Source organism: Coturnix japonica, unplaced genomic scaffold (assembly GCF_054131305.1).
Source record: "Coturnix japonica strain WE unplaced genomic scaffold, WE-NBRP24 Scf187, whole genome shotgun sequence".
NCBI lineage: Eukaryota > Metazoa > Chordata > Aves > Galliformes > Phasianidae > Coturnix > Coturnix japonica.
In genome coordinates, this window is record NW_028189090.1 from 31,868 (window position 1) to 51,951 (window position 20,084).

At 59.9% G+C, this 20,084-nt stretch overlaps 1 protein-coding gene across 1 annotated transcript; it reads right to left on the reverse strand.

Annotated features, from left to right (window-relative positions):
- On the reverse strand, positions 1 to 19,492 carry ADCY6 (adenylate cyclase 6). Its single transcript, XM_085535820.1, has 17 exons — positions 19,322 to 19,492; positions 16,930 to 17,088; positions 16,679 to 16,820; positions 15,214 to 15,342; positions 14,146 to 14,171; positions 13,515 to 13,662; positions 12,214 to 12,311; positions 10,871 to 10,958; positions 10,616 to 10,732; positions 10,354 to 10,512; positions 8,367 to 8,542; positions 6,850 to 6,879; positions 6,498 to 6,627; positions 4,972 to 5,235; positions 3,751 to 3,955; positions 1,281 to 1,405; positions 1 to 1,200 (listed from the first exon to the last, which is right to left on the reverse strand). The coding sequence occupies exons 1-17, from the start codon at positions 19,348 to 19,350 to the stop codon at positions 1,072 to 1,074; spliced, it is 2,154 nt and encodes a 717-aa protein (XP_085391946.1). The 5' UTR covers positions 19,351 to 19,492; the 3' UTR covers positions 1 to 1,071.
- Positions 19,493 to 20,084: the final 592 nt, after the last annotated feature.

Below are 20,084 nucleotides of genomic sequence, written 5' to 3' on the forward strand. Positions count from 1 at the left end.
GGGGGGTCCCATTATAGGGGTGGGAGTCTCCATTATGGGGTGGGGGGGTCCCATAATGGGGAGGGGGTCACATTATGGGGGGGGTTTCCATTATAGGGGGGTCCCATTATGGGAAAGGGGGGGGTCCCATAATGGGGAGGGGTCCCATAATGAAGAGGGGTTCCCATTATGGGAAGGGGGGAGTCCCATAATTGGGGGGGGTCCCATAGTGGAGGGGGGTTCCCATTATGGGGGGGTCCCATTATAGTGGGGGTCTCATAGTGGAGGCGAGTCCCCATTATGGGGTGGGGGGGTCCCACTATGGGAGGGGGGTGTCCCATAATGAGATAGGGGTCCCCATTATAAGGGGGGTCTCATAATGGGGGGGTCCTATTATGGGGGGAGGTCCCATTATGGGAGGGGGGGGGTCCCATAATGGAGGGGGGTTCCCATTTTGGGGGTCCCATTATGGGGGGGGGTCTCCTGGGTGGGGGTCCCGGGGGGGGTCCCCACTGCTCTGCTACAGCCCCCTGCATGGGGGGGGATGGGCACTTATGTTTGGCACAGGATGGGGGTGGTCTATAGTGGGGGGGGGGGGGTCCCCATCTCCCCCTCCCCTCTTTGGCACAGGGGGGGGGTCATTAAATGAGGTGGGGTCCCCCCCTACACACACACAGGTCTCAGCCCCACACGTTGCTTGAGGAGGGGGGGGGGGGTCCCACATTGCAGCCCCCCCCCCCAACCCCATCCCTTGTGTCCATGCTTCCCTTTTTATCACCCCCCCCCCCCATTTCATTTCCTTTCCATGGGGGTTTGGGGGCTCCTCCTTCTCACCCCACACATGAGTTTGGGGCGGGGGTCCCCATAGTTGGGAGGGGGGTCCCCATAATAGAGGGACCCCCCCTAACTGCCCCCAGGGCTTCCTCCTTCTCACCCCACACATGAGTTTTGATGGGGTGTCCTCATAGTTGGGGGGGTCCCTATAATATAGGGGGGGGTTACCCCATAACTGCCCCCAGGGTTTCCTCCTTCTCACCCCACACACGAGTCTGGGGGGGGGGTGTCCCCCCATATTGGGGGGGGGGTCGCCCCCTAACTGCCCCCCGGGCCGGCGTTCAGGAAGTAGGTGGTCATCTCCCCTTTGCCCTTCACCTTCACCAGCCCCCGACACTCCAACACGTAACCTTTGGCTGCCAGCACCTGGTACAGGTCTGTGGTCACCTGAGATATGGGGGGGAAGGGGGTGAGTAATGGGGGGGTTTAACACAGGGACCCCCCCCCCCAAATCATCCCTGTCCCACCTGGATGCGGTCGGGGACGCCGGTGCTGTCCATGCGGCTGGAGACGTTGACGGTGTTGCCCCATATGTCGTATTGGGGTTTACGGGCCCCGATCACCCCCGCCACCACCGGGCCCATGTTGAGACCTGGGGGGGCAGGGGGGGCAAAGAGGGTGGTATCACCACACATCACCCCCATCCCAATCCCAGAGCTAATCCCAGTCCCACCCCATCCCATCCCAACCACACCTCATCCCCATCCCATCCCATTCTCAATCTCAATCCCACTTCATCCTCATCCCCATCCCGATCCTAATTCCACCTCGTTGCCATTCCCATCCCCATCCCTGTGACCGAGCACCCCCACCCCAATCCTAATCCCAATCCCATCCCTGTCTTATTCCCATCCCCATTCCCATCCCAATCCCTGTGACCCACCTCATCCCATCCCAATCCTAATTCCATCTCATTCCTATCCCCATCTCCATCCTAATCCTATCTCTTTCTAATCCTATTTCCATCTCATCCCATTCCCAATCCCAATCCTAATTCCACCTCATTCCCATCCCATCCAATCCCAATTCCATTTCCATCCCAATCCTAATTCCATCTCATTCCCATTCCATCCCAATCCCAATTTCATCTCATTCCAGTTCCCATCCCATCCCCATCCCAATCCCATCTCTTCCCAATCCTAATTCCATCCTATCCCAATCCCAACTTCATATCATTCCAGTTCCCATCCCAATCCCATCCCCTTCCCAATCCTAATTCCACCTCATTCCCATCCCAATCCCATCTCCATCCCAATTTAATCTCATCCCATTCCTATCCCAATCCCATCTCTTCCCAATCCTAATTCCATCCCATCCCACCCCATCCCATTCCCAACCCCACCCCATCCCCATCCCATCTCCATCCCATCCCCATTCCCATCCCATATCCATCCCATTTCATCCCCATCTCATACCCATCCCCATCCCATATCCATCCCCATCCCCATCTCATCCCCATCCCAATCCCAACTTCATATCATTCCAGTTCCCATCCCAATCCCATCTCTTCCCAATCCTATTTCTATCTCATCCCATTCCCAATCCTAATCACCCAATTCCCATTTCCAACCCCATCCCATCTCCATTCCCACCCCTGTGACCCATCATCCCCATCCCATCCTATATCCATCCCAACCCCATCCTGACTCCATCCCATCCCATCTCCATCCCAATCCCATCCCATATCCATCCCATCCCATATCCATCCCATCCCATATCCATCCCCTTCCCATACCCATCCCATCTCATCCCCTTCCCATCCCCATCCCATCCCATATCCATCTCCATCCCATCCCATCCCATATCCATCCCATCCCATTCCCACCCCATATCCACCCCATCCCATCCCTTGCTTTGCACACGCAGAGATAAAGTTGCACCCAATGGTCCCCCCGTGCAAAGGGCCGTGCAAATACAAGGGGAGACGCGAGAGCTTTGCAATACAAGCAGCACCAAGCCCACAACCGGGGCTACGGGGGGAGAATCTGTGTGTGCAAGGGGTGTGCAAGGGCCGCATAGAAGTGAGTGTGCATCCCCATCTCATACCCATCCTCATCCCCATCCCATATCCATCCCCATCCCATCCCAACCCCATCCCCATCCCCATCTCATCCCCATCCCAATCCCAACTTCATATCATTCCATTTCCCATCCCAATTCCATCTCTTCCCAATCCTATCTCATCCCATTCCCAATCCTAATCATCTCAGTCCCATTCCCATCCCATCTCCATTCCCATTCCCACCCCTGTGACCCATTATCCCCATCCTATATCCATCCCGACCCCATCCTGACCCCATCCCATCCCATCTCCATCCCAACCCCACCCCATCCCATATCCATCCCATCCCATCCCCATCCCAACCCCACCCCATCCCATCCCTATCCCATATCCATCCCCATCCCCAATCCATCCCATCTCCATCCCAACCCCACCCCATCCCATATCCATCCCATCCCATATCCATCCCCATCCCATCCCCATCCCATATCCATCCCCATCCCATATCCATCCCCATCCCATATCCATCCCATCCCATCCCATATCCATCCCCATCCCATATCCATCCCCATCCCATCCCCATCCCATCCCAACCCCACCCCATATCCATCCCATCTCATCCCCTTCCCATTCCCATCCCCATCCCATATCCATCCCATCCCATATCCATCCCATCCCATATCCATCCCATCCCCATCCCATATCCATCCCCATCCCATATCCATCCCATATCCATCCCCATCCCCAATCCATCCCATATCCATCCCATATCCATCTCCATCCCATTCCCACCCCATCCCATCCCCCTGCTTTGCACACACAGAGATAAAGTTGCACCCAATGGTCCCCACGGCCGCATGGAAGTGAGTGTGTGAGTGTGAGTGTGAGTGTGAGTGTGAGTGTGAGTGTGAGTGTGAGTGTGGGTGTGAGCGCACCGATCTTCATCTGGAAGTTGTTGAAGGAGTGCTCGTTGATGTACTTCATCTGCTCCATCAGCTGCATGGCGTAGTCGGCCAGCGCCGCGATGTGGCTGCGGCCCTCGCGGTCGTAGGTGGCGGCGTTGAGGCCGGACGCCGCCATGTAGGTGCTGCCGATGGTTTTGATCTTCTCCAGCTGCCGGTATTTCTGCTCGCTGATGATCTGTGGGGCACACAACGGGGGGCGGCCCCACGGCACCATTACATCGCCTGTATCACACCCCATGGCTGCCCCACTGCATGGCCCCCCAGGACCCCCATGTACCCCACACCATGATCCTCCCATGCATCCCACCCCACACTTTCCCCATAGATCCCACTCCACAGCCCCCCAGGACCCCCTGCCCCCCACCCCATGGTCCTCCCATAAACCCCACCCCATGGCACCTCCAGGACCCCCATGTACCCCACCCCTTGGTCCTCCCATGCATCCCACCCAATGCTTTCCTTATAGACCCCACTCCATGGCCCCCCACCCCATGGTCCCCCCATGCATCCCACCCCATGGTCCTCCCACACTTTCCCCATAGACTCCACCCCATGGGCCCCCAGGACCCCCTGCCCCCTCCCCATGCATCCCACCCTTCTCCACCCCATACACAGTGCTCTGTGTCCCCCCAGAACCCCCTGCCCCCCACCCCATGGTCCTCCCATGCATCCCACCCCATACTTTCCCCATAGACCCCACTCCATGACCCCCCAGGACCCCCTGTACCCCACCCCATGGTCCTCCCATGCATCCCACTCTTCTCCACCCCATACACAGTGCTCTGTGCCCCCCCCCCCCCGGGGCCCCCCTGTACCCCACCCCATGGTTCCCCCACTCTATGTCCCCCCCAGAACCCTCCTGAGTCCCCCCCCATGATCCTCCCATGCATCCCACCCCATACTTTCCCCATAGACCCCACTCCACAGACCCCCAGGATCCCCTGCCCCCTCCCCATGCATCTCAACCCCATGGTCTTCCCACGCATCCCACCCCATACTTTCCCCATAGACTCCACTCCATGGCCCCCCACCCCATGGTCCTCCCATGCATCCCACCCCAAGCTTTCCCCATAGACTCCACTCCATGGCCCCCCACCCCATGGTTCCCCCAAGCATCCCACCCCTCTCCACCCCATACATGATGCTCTGTACCCCCCTCCCCATCCTCCAGGACCCCTCACCCCCCCCCACCTCATCGAAGTCTGCGATGATCTCGTTGAGCAGCCGCAGACACTCCACGCCCTCGTTGTTGGCCTCCAGCTCCACGTAGAACTCGGAGAAGTTGCTGATGGAGGCGAACATGACGGCCACGCACTCGCAGGACTGATAGTACAGCTCGTCATTGCGCCGCTCCCGGGCCAGGAAATGGGCGGCCACGTCCTTGGGGAGGATGTTGTGCAGCAGCCGCCGGTTGTAGGCCTGCAGCTCCTCCATCTCCTCCTTCTCACCTGTTGCCTGTAGTGTGTTTGTGGGGGGAGGTTGGGGCTGGGGGTTTAATCCCAGCCCTGTGACACGGCATCCCACCCCAACCCATCCCATCCCAACCCAAACCATCCCATCCCAACCCAAACCATCCCAAACCATCCCAAACCATCCCATTCCATCCCAACCCATCTCCATCCCATCCCAACCCAACCCATCCCATCTCAATCCCATCCCATCTCAACCCATCCCATCCCCATCCCACCCCATCCCATCCCAATCCCATCCCACCCCATCCCATCTCAATCCCAACCCATCCCAATCCCATTCCATCCCAACCCATCTCAACCCATTCCATCCCATCTCAATCCCATCCCACCCCAACCCATCCCCATCCCATCCCATCTCAACCCATCCCATTCCATCTCAATCCCATCCCATCCCACTCCATCCCATCCCAACACATCCCAACCCATTCCATCCCATCTCAATCCCACCCCATCCCAACCCACCCCATCTCCATCCCAATCCCACCCCATCCCCATTCCTATTTCCATCCCCATCCCCATTACCCATCCCCACCCCATTCCCATCCCATTCCCATTCCATCCCATTACCATCCCCATCCCTGTGACCTGCCATCTCCATCCCAATCCCACCCTATTCCCATCCCTGTAACCTGTCATCCCCGTCCCATTCCCATCCTCATCCCATTCCATCTCCATTCCCATTCCCTGTGACCCATCATTCCCATCCCAATCCCAACCAATCCCAATCCCATCCCATTCCCATCCCATCCCTATGACCCATCCCCATCCCTGTGACCCATCATCCCCATCTCCAGCCCAATCCCCACCCCATTCCCATCCCCACCCCATTCCCATCCCCATCCCATTCCCATTCCATCCCATTCCCATCCCTATCCCCATCCCTATGACCCATCATCCCCATCCCAACCCTCATCTCATTCCCATCCCATTCCCATCATCCCCATTCCACTCCCATCCCCAGCCACATATTCCCTCCATACCCCCCCATAGCCCCCCCACACCACCCCACAACCCCCTCATGCCCCCCCATAACCCCATAATCCCCCCATACTCCCTCCCCTGTGACCCCTCATCCCCATCCCAACCCCAATCTCATTCCCATCTCATTCCCATCATCCCCATCCCACTCCCATCCCATCCCCAGTCACATATCCCCTCCATACCCCCCCATACCCCCTCCATACCACCCCACAACCCCATAAACCCCCCATAGACCCCCATATCCCCCCATATCCCCCCCCATACCTGCAGCTTCCAGAGGAAGTCGAGTCGCGCTGTGGACTCCACCTGCTGTGCATGTAGGTACAGCGCCAGGGCGAAGACCCCCAGCACCACGGGGGTGACGTAGCGCAGCGCCACCTTCCCCTCCACGGGGCTGCGGGACCCCAGACCCACTGAGTGCTGGGACTGTGGGGTCTGCGCCCATATTGGGGGGCTCGAGGCTGCGCCCGACCCCAAAGGTGAATGTGGAGCCTGGGGAATAGGGCCAGACCCCCCCCACAACCCCAAAGAGATCCCCACACCCCTAGAGCCCAAAAGACCCCCCCGGCCCCAAAGGACCCCCCTGACCCCAAAGGATACCCCAGAACCCACTCACCATTCCCCCTGGGTGGCGTTGAAGGGGGGTCTGTAGGGAGAGCAAAGGGGGAGTCACTGAGGGGCGAAGACCCCACAGTGACCCCAAGGGGACATAAGGGGGACCCTATAGGGACACAGAGGGGGCAGGGGGTCACATTAGGGTGGTGACCCCAGGGGGACACAGAGGGGACCCCATAAGGACAGTGAGGGGACGGGGGGGGTCACATTAGGGTGGTGATCCCATGCTGACCCCAAGGGGACACAGAGGGGACCCTGTAGGGACATAGAGGGCATAGGGGGTCAGATTAGGGTAGTGACCCCAAGGGGACACAGAGGGACCCTATAGGGACACAGAAGGTGCAGGGGGGTCAGATTAGGATGGTGATCCCATGGTGAACCTGAGGGGACACAGAGGGACCCTATAGGGACATAGAGGGCACAGGGGGGGTCACATTAGGGTGGTGACCCCAAAGGGACACAGAAGGGACCCCATAAGGACACAGAGGGCACAGGGGGGGTCACATTAGGGTGGTGACCCCAAAGGGACACAGAGGGGACCCCATAGGGACAGTGAGGGGACAGGGGGGATCACATTAGGGTGGTGATCCCATGCTGACCCCAAGGGGACACAGAGGGGACCCTGTAGGGACATAGAGGGCATAGGGGGTCACATTAGGGTAGTTACCCCAAGGGGACACAGAGGGACCCTATAGGGACATAGAGGGGATGGGGGGGTCACATTAGGGTGGTGACCCCAAGGGGACACAGAGGGACCCTATAGGGACATAGAGGGGACAGGGGGGGTCAAATTAGGGTGGTGACCCCAAGGGGACACAGAGGGGACCCCATAGGGACATAGAGGGCACAGGGGGGGTCACATTAGGGTGGTGACCCCAAAGGGACACAGAGGGACCCTATAGGGACACAGAGGGTGTGGGAGGGGGATCACTTTATGGTGGTAACCCCAAGGGGACACAGAGGGGACCCCATAGGGACAGAGAGGGGACAGGGGGGTCACATTTGGGTGGTGATCCCATGCTGACCCGAAGGGGACACAGAGGGGACCCCATAGGGGCAATGAAGCCATGCTGACCCCATGGGGACACAGAGGGGACCCTATAGGGATATAGAGGGGACAGGGGGTGGTGACCCCAAGGGGACCATATAGGGACACAGAGGGGACAGGGGGGATCACTTTAGGGTAGTGACCCCAAGGGGACACAGAAGGGACCCCATAAGGACACAGAGGGCACAGGGGGGGGTCACATTAGGGTGGTAATCCTACGGTGAACCTCAGGGGACCCAGAGGGGACCCTATAGGGACACAGAGGGCGCAGGGGCATCACATTAGGGTGGTGACCCCAAAGGGACACAGAGGGACCCTATAGGGACATAGAGGGGACGGGGGGGGGGTCACATTAGGGTGGTGATCCCATGCTGACCCCAAGGGGACACAGAGGGGACACTATAGGGACCCCGAGGGGCTGGGGCTGTCAGACCCCTTAGTGCCCCCCGGGGGTCTCTGTGTGCACTCACAGCGCATGCGCCAGCAGCAGCAGGTCTGCGTTGTCGAACAAGGCCCCGTGTGGACCCTCGGCCAGCGCCACGAACGCGGCCCCCAGCCCCAAAACCAGCAGCAGCTTCGAGGCGCTGCTGAGCTGCAGGAACGCGGCGGCAGCCAGAAGAGTCAGCACCACACAGTGGGTTATGTACTGCAATGGGGTAACAGTGGGATAACAGTGGGGTAATAATGGGATAATAATGGGGTAACAATGGGGTAAATAATGGGGTAAATAATGGGGTAAATAATGGGGTAAATAATGGGAAAACAACGGGATAACAGCGGGATAAATAATGGGATAAACAATGGGGTAGCAATGGGGTAACAATGGGAAAACAATGGGAAAGCAATGGGAAAACAATGGGAAAACAATGGGAAAACAATGGGATAAATAATGGGAAAACAACGGGATAACAGCGGGATAAATAATAGGATAACAATGGGATAACAACGGGATAACAACGGGATAACAACGGGATAGAGCATCACCTATAGGAACCCAGCCCCTCTGGGGACCCCATTGCACCTATAGGAACCCAGCCCCTTTGGGGACCCCATAAGAGCACCTATAGGATCCCAGCCCCTTTGGGAACCCCACAGCACCACCTATAGGAACCCAGCCCCTTTAGGGACCCCATAGCACCTATAGGGACCCCATAGCACCACCTATAGGAACCCAGCCCCTTTGGGGACCCCATAGCACCTATAGGGACCCCATAGCAGCACCTATAGGAACCCAGCCCCTTTGTGGACCCCATTGCACCTATAGGGACCCTATAGCAGCACCTATAGGAACCCAGCCCCTTTGGGGACCCCACAGAAGCACCTATAGGAGCCCAGCCCCTTTGGGGACCCCATTGCACCTATAGGGACCCCATAGCAGCACCTATAGGAACCCAGCCCCATTGGGGACCCCATTGCACCTATAGGAACCCAGCCCCTCTGGGGACCCCATAGCACCACCTATAGGAACCCAGCCCCATTGGGGACCCCACTGCACCTATAGGGACCCTATAGCAGCACCTATAGGAACCCAGCCCCTTTGGGGACCCCATTGCACCCATAGGGACCCTACAGCAGCACCTATAGGGACCCAGCCCCTTTGGGGACCCCACAGAAGCACCTATAGGAGCCCAGCCCTTTTGGGGACCCCATTGCACCTATAGGGACCCTACAGCAGCACCTATAGGAACCCAGCCCCATTGGGGACCCCATAGCAGCACCTATAGGAACCCAGCCCCTTTGGGGACCCCATTGCACCTATAGGGACCCTACAGCAGCACCTATAGGAACCCAGCCCCATTCGGGACCCCATTGCAGCTATAGGAACCCATCCCCTTTGGGGACCCCATAGCACCTATAGGGACCCCATAGCACCACCCATAGGAACCCAGCCCCTTTGGGGACCCCATAAGAGCACCTATAGGATCCCAGCCCCTTTGGGAACCCCACAGCACCACCTATAGGGACCCAGCCCCTTTGGGGACCCCATTGCACCTATAGGGACCCCATAGCAGCACCTATAGGAACCCAGCCCCATTGAGGACCCCATAGCACCACCTATAGGAACCCAGCCTCTTTGGGGACCCCATTGCACCTATAGGGACCCTATAGCAGCACCCATAGGAACCCAGCCCCTTTGTGGACCCCATTGTACCTATAGGAACCCAGCCCCTTTGTGGACCCCATAGCAGCACCTATAGGAACCCAGCCCCTTTGTGGACCCCAATGCACCTATAGGGACCCCATAGCAGCACCTATAGGAACCCAGCCCCTCTGGGGACCCCATTGCACCTATAGGAACCCAGCCCCTTTGGGAACCCCATAGCACCTATAGGGACCCCATAGCAGCACCTATAAGAACCCAGCCCCATTGGGGACCCCATAGCACCTATAGGGACCCCACAGCAGCACCCCCAGCATCTCATCCCCCCTGTGCCCCCCCCCTTTCTCCCCACTCACCTCAGGGTAGTCGCAGTCCCCCCCCTGGGGGCGGCACAGCCCCGGTGGGGACCCCAACGAGATGTTGAGGGCTCGGAGCTGACACGGCCCCACATCTGTGGGGCTGACGTTGAGGGCGCGGGCAGCGCAGTCCCGCAATGGCACCCGACTGCAGGAGAACTGTGGGGTGATGGATGGGGATACGGGGGGGGGGGCAGAGGGGTGAGGGGTCCCGCCCCATTTCGGGACCCCCCCCTAATTGCCATCTTGACCCCCCCCATACCAGGTTGATGAAGGAGGTGATGAAGACGATGGTGATGATGATGGCGGCCGTGGCGGTGCTGCGGGATCGGGAGCGGACGATGGCGCGGGATAAACGCTGCAGCACCGGGGGGAACAGCTGCCATGGGGGGGGGACTTCATTAATGTACAGCCAACAACCCCTGCCCCATAGCTGCCCCATAGCTGCCCCATAGCTGCCCCATAGCTGCCCCATAGCTGCCCCATGGCCCCCCCTTTTCCCTTCACCCCAACTCACGGTGATGCAGGAATGCACGGCGCAGATGAAGAGGATGAAGGAGAGGAGGAGGAAGGTTCCGATGTAGGCACCGATCATCAGTGGGGAGCTGTGGGGCAGATAGGGAGCGCTATGGGGTCCGTGGGGTGGGATGTGAGGCCTGTCAAGGCTGTGGGTGCTATGGGGTGGGCTATCAGGGCTATGGGGGGCTGTGAGCACTATGGGGTGGGCTATGGGATCTATGAGCGCTATGGGGTGGGCTATCAGGGCTATGGGGGCTATGAGCACTATGGGGTGGGCTATCAGGGCTATAGGGGTGGGCTATGGGATCTATGAGCGCTATGGGGTGAGCTAGCAGGGCTATAGGGGTGGGCTATGGGATCTATGAGCGCTATGGGGTGGGCTATCAGGTCTATAGGGGTGGGCTATGGGGGCTATGAGCACTATAGGGTGGGCTATGGGGACTGTGGGGTGTATTATGGGGTTTCTGGGGCCTGTGAGCACTATAGGGTGGGCTATGGGGACTGTGGAGTGTATTATGGGGTTTCTGGGGCCTGTGAGCACTATAGGGTGGGCTACGGAGCCCATGGGGGCTTTAAGTACTATGGAATGGGCTATGAGCGCTGTGGGGTGGATTATGGGGTTTATAGGGGCTGTGAGCACTATGGGGTGGGCAGTTGGGTTTATGGTGAGGGTTCCACGGCCTCTGGGGTGGGCTATGGGGCCTGTGGGGGCTGTAAGCACTATGGGGTGGGCTATCAGGTCTATAGGGGTGGGCTATGGGGGCTGTGAGCACTATGGGGTGGGCTATGGGGCCCATGGGGGCTTTAAGTACTATGGAATGGGCTATGAGCGCTGTGGGGTGGATTATGGGGTTTATAGGGGCTGTGAGCACTATGGGGTGGGCTATTGGGTCTATGGTGTAGGTTCCATGGCCTCTGGGGTGGGCTATGGGCCTGTGGGGGCTGTGAGCACTATGGGGTGGGCTATGGGATTTATGGGGGGGGGGTTGGAGGGTTATGGGGTTGTCTATTGGGTCTGAGGGGGGCTGTGAGCGCTATGGGGTAGACTATGGGGATCTAGGGGGGCTGTGAGTCCTATGGGGCAGGTTGTGGGATCTAGGGGGACTGTGAGTGCTATGGGGTGGGCTATGGGGATCCAGGGGGCTGTGGGTGCTATGGGGCGGGCTGTGGGATCCAGGGGGGCTGTGAGCGCTATAGGGTGGGCTATGGGGCGGGCTGTGGGCACTATGGGGCAGGCTATGGGGCGGGCTGTGGGCACTATGGGGCAGGCTATGGGGCAGGCTATGGGGCAGGCTGTGGGCGCTATGGGGCAGGCTATGGGGCAGGCTGTGGGGCACTCACAGGGGGAAGATGATGAGCTGCACGCAGCAGATGAAGCAGAAGACGAGCAGAGCGCAGCCCACGTAGCCCCCAAAGCGGTGATCGACCTTCTTGGAGTACTGGGGGCAATGGGGGAACGTGAGGGACAGGGGGGGGATATGGGGGGACAGGGGGGGATACGGGGGGGGGATTTAGGGACGGGGGGGAGCAGGAGGATGGAATGGGAGGGATGGAGAGGGCAAAATAAAGGGGACCCCAAAGGACAGAGGGGAATCATGGGATCCCAAAGGATGGAAGGGAATAAGGGGATCCTAAAGGATGGAGGGGGGAAATAGGGGAACTTAAGGGATGGTGGGGACTTATGGGATCCTATAGGATGGTGGGGGAATAGAGGGATATAGGGAGGGAAGTAAGGCCCCAAAGGATGGATGGAAAGGAACAGAGATAAAAAGGGGGGGAATAGGGGTCCCCAAAGGGCTGAGAGGGGATGGGGTGGGCAAAGAGACCCCATAGGGTGGGCTGTGGGGGGAGACCCCATAGGGTGGGCAGAGGAACCCCATAGGGTGGGCTGTGGGATGGGGGTCCCCATAGGGTGGGCAGAGGGTCCCCATGGGGTGGGCTGTGGGGGGTCCCACAGGGTGGGCTGTGGGGGGGTCCCACAGGGTGGGCAGAGGGTCCCCATAGGGTGGGCTGTGGGGGGGGGTCCCATAGGGTGGGCAGAGGGACCCCATAGGGTGGGCTGTGGGGGGGGGTCCCATAGGGTGGGCAGAGGGTCCCCATGGGGTGGGCTGTGGGGGGTCCCATAGGGTGGGCAGAGGGTCCCCATGGGGTGGGCTGTGGGATGAGGGTACCCATAGGGTGGGCAGAGGGACCCCATAGGGTGGGCTGTGGGGGGTCCCACAGGGTGGGCTGTGGGGGGGGATCCCATAGGGTGGGCAGTGGGGGGTCCCATAGGGTGGGCAGTGGGGGGTCCCCATGGGGTGGGCTGTGGGGGGTCCCCATGGGGTGGGCTGTGGGGGGTCCCATAGGGTGGGCAGTGGGGGGTCCCCATGGGGTGGGCTGTGGGGGGTCCCATAGGGTGGGCAGAGGGTCCCCATGGGGTGGGCTGTGGGGGGTCCCATAGGGTGGGCTATGTGGGGTCCCATAGGGTGGGCTGTGTTGGGGGGGGTCCCATAGGGTGGGCTGTGTTGGGGGGGGTCCCACAGGGTGGGCAGAGGGTCCCCATGGGGTGGGCTGTGGGGGGTCCCATAGGGTGAGCAGAGGGACCCCATAGGGTGGGCTGTGGGGGGTCCCCATGGGGTGGGCTTTGGGGGGGGTCCCACCTTCCTCTCCAGCTCGGGGCTCTGGAAGCTGAGCAGGAAGCGCCTCACATGGTCCTTGCGCAGCTGGTCGATGCTTCGCGCGTCGATGGCGCGACCCAGGAACTCGTCAACCTCGTCCTCGGGGTTCAGCGGCTCCTGGGCACCACGGCTGGGGGGGGGCAGGGGCCACAATGGGACATGGACCCCCAATAGGAGACCCCCAATGGGACAGGGGCCACAATGGGACAGGGAATCCCAGTGGGACAGGGGCCACAATGGGAGACAGACCACAATGGGACAGGGACACCAATGGGACACGGACCCCAATGGGAGACAGACCCCCAATGGGAGACAGACCCCCAATGGGACACGGACCCCAATGGGACACGGACCCCAATGGGACAGGGACCCCAAATGGAAGACCCCCAATGGGACACGGACCCCCCCAATGGGGCAGGGAACCCCAATGGGACAGGGACCCCCAATGGGGAGACCCCCAATGGGACAAGGACCCCCCAACGGGACAGGGACCCCAAATGGAAGACCCCCAATGGGACAGGGACCCCAATGGGACAGGGACCCCCAATGGGACAGGGACCCCCAATGGGGGTAGGGGGGATGGAGGGGGGATATGGGGGTGGGGGGAACTTACTTGTCCTTGGTGGAGTCGTCGATGCCCTGTAGGGGAGGAAGAGGGGTCAGGGGTCTGCTTAGGGGTAGGGTGAGTTAGGGGGCAGGGGTTAGGGTTAGGGGTGAGGGTTAGGGGGTCAAGGTTAGGGCTTAGGGGTCCGGGTAGAAGCCAAGGTTAGGGGTCAGGGTTAGGGGTAGGGATTGGGGATAGGGGTCAGGGTCAAAGTTGGGGTTTAAGGGTCAGGGCTTAAGGTTAGGGGTCAGGGTAGAGGTTAGGGTAAGGGGTCAGGGGGCCCCAAATGGGGAGGGGGGGGCACCACAAAGAGAATGGGGACCCCAAAAAGGAGACAGAGCCCAATGGGGGGGGAACCCACAGGGCTGTGGTTGGGTGCAGGATGTGATGGGAACCCACAGGAAGGAGCTGTGGGGCTGATAGCACCGCTATGGGGCTGGTATCACCGCTATGGGGATGATACAGCACTGCTATGGGGCTGATAGCACCGCTATGGGGCTGAGATAGCACCGCTATGGGGATGATACAGCACCGCTATGGGGATGATACAGCACCGCTATGGGGCTGATAGCACCGCTATGGGGATGATACAGCACCGCTATGGGGCTGATACAGCACAGCTATGGGGCTGATATCCCCACTATGGGGCTGATATCCCCACTATGGGGCTGGTATAGCACTGCTATGGGGCTGGTATAGCACTGCTATGGGGCTGATACAGCACTGCTATGGGGCTGATACAGCACTGCTATGGGGCTGGTATAACACTGCTATGGGGCTGATATAGCACTGCTATGGGGCTGGTATCCCCGCTATGGGGCTGGTATCCCCGCTATGGGGCTGGTATAGCACTGCTATGGGGCTGGTATAGCACTGCTATGGGGCTGGTATCCCCGCTATGGGGCTGATATAGCACTGCTATGGGGCTGATATCCCCGCTATGGGGCTGGTATAGCACTGCTATGGGGCTGGTATCCCTGCTATGGGGCTGATATCCCCGCTATGGGGCTGGTATAGCACTGCTATGGGGCTGGTATCCCCGCTATGGGGCTGGTATCACAGTTGGGGGTCACCCACCATCTGCCTGAAGGCCTTGGAGTCTTTGGTGCGGCTGAAGTTGCGCTCAGGGACCCAACGAGGGACCAAGGCCTCGGCTGAACCCGCGTGGCTGCGCTGCAGCTTGGCCAGCAGGGCCTGCTCCTCCTTCTGTGGGGCAGGGAAACGTGTGGGGCAGAGACATGGGGCCAGATAGACATGGGGCCGTATAGACACAGAGTCATATAGACATGGGGCCGTATGGACATGGAGCCGTATAGACATGGGGCCGTATAGACACAGAGTCATATAGACATGGAGCCATACAGACACAGGGCCGTATAGACAGGAAGCCATACAGACAGGAAGCCATATAGACATGGAGCCGTATAGACACGGGGCCGTATAGGGAGTAATTGGGGCATGGACACCACAGCCCCCCCGACCCACAGCAACCCATAGTGACCCACAGCGACCCCTCCAGCCCCCCCCCGACCCACAGTGACCCACAGTGACCCCCTCATCCCCCCCGACCCACAGCAACACCACAGCCCCCCCCGCCCCATAGCGACCCCCCCATGCCCCCCGACCCACAGCGACCCCACATCCTCCCCCGACCCACAGCAACACCCCCAGCCCCCCTGACCCACAGCGACCCCCAATGACACCACAGCCCCCCCGACCCATAGCGACCCCCCCCATGCCCCCCAACCCACAGTGACCCCACATCCCCCCCCGACCCATAGTGACCCACAGCAACACCCCCAGCCCCCCTGACCCACAGCGACCCACAGTGACCCCACATCCCCCCCCCGACCCATAGTGACCCACAGCAACACCCCCAGCCCCCCTCGACCCACAGCGACCCCCAATGACACCACAGCCCCCCTTGCCCCACAGCCCCCCCCTGCCCCACAGTGCCCCACAGCCCCCCCCGCCCCATAGCGCCCCATAGCACCCCACAGCCCCATAGCGCCCCCCTGCCCCATAGTGCCCCCCTGCCCCATAGCCCCCCCCTGCCCCATAGCGCCCCACAGCCCCATTGCCCCCCCCTGCCCCATAGCCCCCCCCTGCCCCATAGCGCCCCACAGCCCCACAGCCCCCCCTGCCCCACAGCCCTCCCCTGCCCCATAGCGCCCCACAGCCCCACAGCCCCCCCCTGCCCCATAGTGCCCCCCAGCCCCATAGCGCCCCCCTGCCCCACAGCACCCCCCTGCCCCACAGCCCCCCCTTGCCCCACAGTGCCCCCTGCCCCATAGCACCCCACAGCCCCATAGCACCCCACAGCCCCCCCCTTGCCCCACAGCCCCCCCTGCCCCACAGCCCCCCCCTGCCCCATAGCGCCCCACAGCCCCATAGCGCCCCACAGCCCCATAGCGCCCCACAGCCCCATAGCACCCCACAGCCCCATAGCACCCCACAGCCCCCCCTGCCCCACAGCCCCCCCCTGCCCCATAGCACCCCACAGCCCCATAGCGCCCCACAGCCCCCTCTCCCCCCCGCTGACCCTCTTCTGGCTGCAGCCCACGATGAGGAAGGTCTGGATGTTGTGCTCCTTCAGATACGCGTTACGTTCCCCCCCGTGTCCCGGCTCCACCTCGTAGTCCCCATTCAGGTACTGCAGCGTGGCCCACGTGATATGGATCCGCCTATAGACACATATAGGGGATATACACCACATATGGGATCCATGAGCCCCTATGGCCCCATATATGACCCAGCCCCACACATGGCGGCCCTATGGGGTGGGGGTCTCACCCGGCTTTGCCCCCCGCCTCCATGTGGTTGGCCAGTGTCACGTCGTTGGACCACACGTCGAACTGCCACTTGCGCAGCCCCAACACCCCGCAGTGCACGCGGCCGCTGTGGATCCCAACGCGCATGTTCACGTTCACACCCGTCACCTCCCGGACCAGCCTGGGAACGGGGTATATGGGGTTAGATGGGGTATATGGGGTTATGTGGGGTTAGGTGGGGTTATGTGGGGTTATGTGGGGTTATGTGGGGTATATGGGGTTATGTGGGGTAACATTGGGGTTAGATGGGGTTACGTGGGGTTAGGTGGGGTTATATGAGGTTAGATGGGGTTAGATGGGGTAACATTGGGGTTAGATGGGGATATGTGGGGTTAGATGGGGTTATGTGGGGTTATGTGGGGTTAGATGGGGTTAGATGGGGTTATGTGGGGTTAGATGGGGTAACATTGAGGTTAGATGGGGTTAGATGGGGTTATGTGGGGTTATGTGGGGTTATGTGGGGTTATGTGGGGTAACATTGGGGTTAGATGGGGTTATGTGAGGTTATGTGGGGTTAGATGGGGTTATGTGGGGTTATGTGGGGTTAGATGGGGTAACATTGGGGTTAGATGGGGTTATGTGGGGTTATATGGAGTTAGATGGGGTTACATGGGGTTAGATGGGGTTATGTGGGGTTATGTGGGGTTATGTGGGGTAACATTGGGGTTAGATGGGGTTACATGGGGTTACATGGGGTTATGTGGGGTTAGATGGGGTTACGTGGGGTTATATGTGGTAACATTGGGGTTAGATGGGGTTACATGGGGTTACATGGGGTTATGTGGGGTTACATGGGGTTATGTGGGGTTACATGGGGTTACGTGGGGTTATATGTGGTAACATTGGGGTTAGATGGGGTTACATGGGGTTACATGGGGTTATGTGGGGTTAGATGGGGTTACGTGGGGTTATATGTGGTAACATTGGGGTTAGATGGGGTTACATGGGGTTACATGGGGTTATGTGGGGTTACATGGGGTAACATTGGGGTTATATGGGAATATGTGGGGTTAGATGGGGTTAGATGGGGTAACATTGGGGTTAGATGGGGATATGTGGGGTTATGTGGGGTTATGTGGGGTTACGTGGGGTTACGTGGGGTAACATTGGGGTTAGATGGGGTTACGTGGGGTTACGTGGGGTTAGATGGGGTTACATGGGGTTTAGACGGGGTTAGATGGGGTTACGTGGGGTTTAGACGGGGTTAGATGGGGTTACATGGGGTTACGTGGGGTTACGTGGGGTTACGTGGGGTTACGTGGGGGGCTGGGGTAACATTGGGGTTATATGGGGTTACATGGGGTTACATGGGGTTACATGGGGTTACATGGGGTTACATGGGGTTACATGGGGTTACATGGGGTTACATTGGGGTTACATTGGGGTTAGACGGGGGGCTGGGGTAACACTGGGGTTATATGGGGTTAGATGGGGTTGGATGGGGTTGGATGGGGTAACATTGGGGTTACATGGGGTAACATTGGGGTTAGATGGGGTTAGATGGGGTTAGATGGGGGGCAGGGGTAACATTGGGGTTATATGGGATTATATGGGGGGCAGGGGTAACATTGGGGTTATATGGGGTAACATTGGGGTTAGATGGGGTTAGATGGGGTTAGACGGAGTTAGACGGGGGGCTGGGGTAACACTGGGGTTATATGGAGTTATATGGGGTTAGATGGGGTTGGATGGGGTAACATTGGGGTTACATGGGGTAACATTGGGGTTAGATGGGGTTAGATGGGGTTAGATGGGGTTAGATGGGGGGCAGGGGTAACATTGGGGTTATATGGGATTATATGGGGGGCAGGGGTAACATTGGGGTTATATGGGGTTACATGGGGTTAGATGGGGGGCTGGGGTAACATTGGGGTTAGATGGGGTTAGATGGGGGTATGTGGAGTTAGATGGGAGTCTGGGGTTAGATAGGGATCTGGGGGTGTCCAGGATTGGGGGTCTGGGGGGGTCCAGGGTTAGAAGAGGGTCCGAGTGGTCTGGGGTTATAGATGGGGGTCTGGGGTTACATGGGGAGCTGGGGGGGATGGGGTTAGATTGAGGTCTGGGGGGAGTCTGGGGTTAGTGGGGGTCCCAGGGGGTCCGGGGTTAGATGGAGCTCTGGGGTTAGATGGGGGTCTGCGAGGGGTCCATGATTAGATGTGGGTCTGGGGGGGGTCTGAGGTTAGATGGGGTCTGGGCTTAGATGGGGTCTGGGGTTGGATGGGGTTCCGGGGGCTTCAGGGTTAGATGGGGATCCCGGGGGGGTCTGGAGTTAGACAGGGGTCCAGGGTTACATGGGGGTCCAGGGTTACATGGGGTCTGTGCTCCCCCCACACGGGCTGCCCCCCCCCACTCACGAGATGGCCTCGATCATGTCCACCCCCATCTCCACGCAGCAGTGAGCGTGGTCCCCACGCGCCTCGGGCAGCCCCGACACGCAGTAATAGCAGTCACCCAGGATCTTAATGCGCAGACAGTGGTTCTCCTGCGGATAGGGGAGGATATGGGGCAGGATATGGGGCGGGATATAGGATATATTGGATATGGGGCGGGATATAGGGCGGGATATGGGGTGGGATATAGGATATACTGGATATGGGGGGTCCCCTTCATCCCTGGGCTCCCATCACCTCAGCCCAGCTCCCCAGTGCCCCATCCCAGCCCATGGGTCCCCACCATCCCCATCATCCCCATTGCCCCCCATTGCCCCCCATTGCCTCCAACACCCCCCCACTGCCCCCTATTGCCTCCTATTGCCCCCTAACACCCCTCATTGCCCCCCACTTCCACCCAGTGCCCCCCATTGCCTCCTATTGTCCCCCTTTGCCTCTCACTGCCCCCCATTACCCCCCACCGCCCCCCATTGCTCTCAATACCCCCCATTGCACCCCATTGCCTCCCACTTCCCCCCAGTGCCCCCCATTACCCCTAATTGCCTCCTATTGCCCCCCACTGCCCCCAATTACCCCCCACTGATTCCCATAGCCCCCCACTGCCCCCCACTGCCCCCCATTAACCCCCATTAACCCCCACTGCCCCCCACTGCCTCCCATTACCCCCCATTACCCCTCATTGCCCCCCATTACCCCCCACGTCCCCCCACCCACCGCCGCCAGCTTG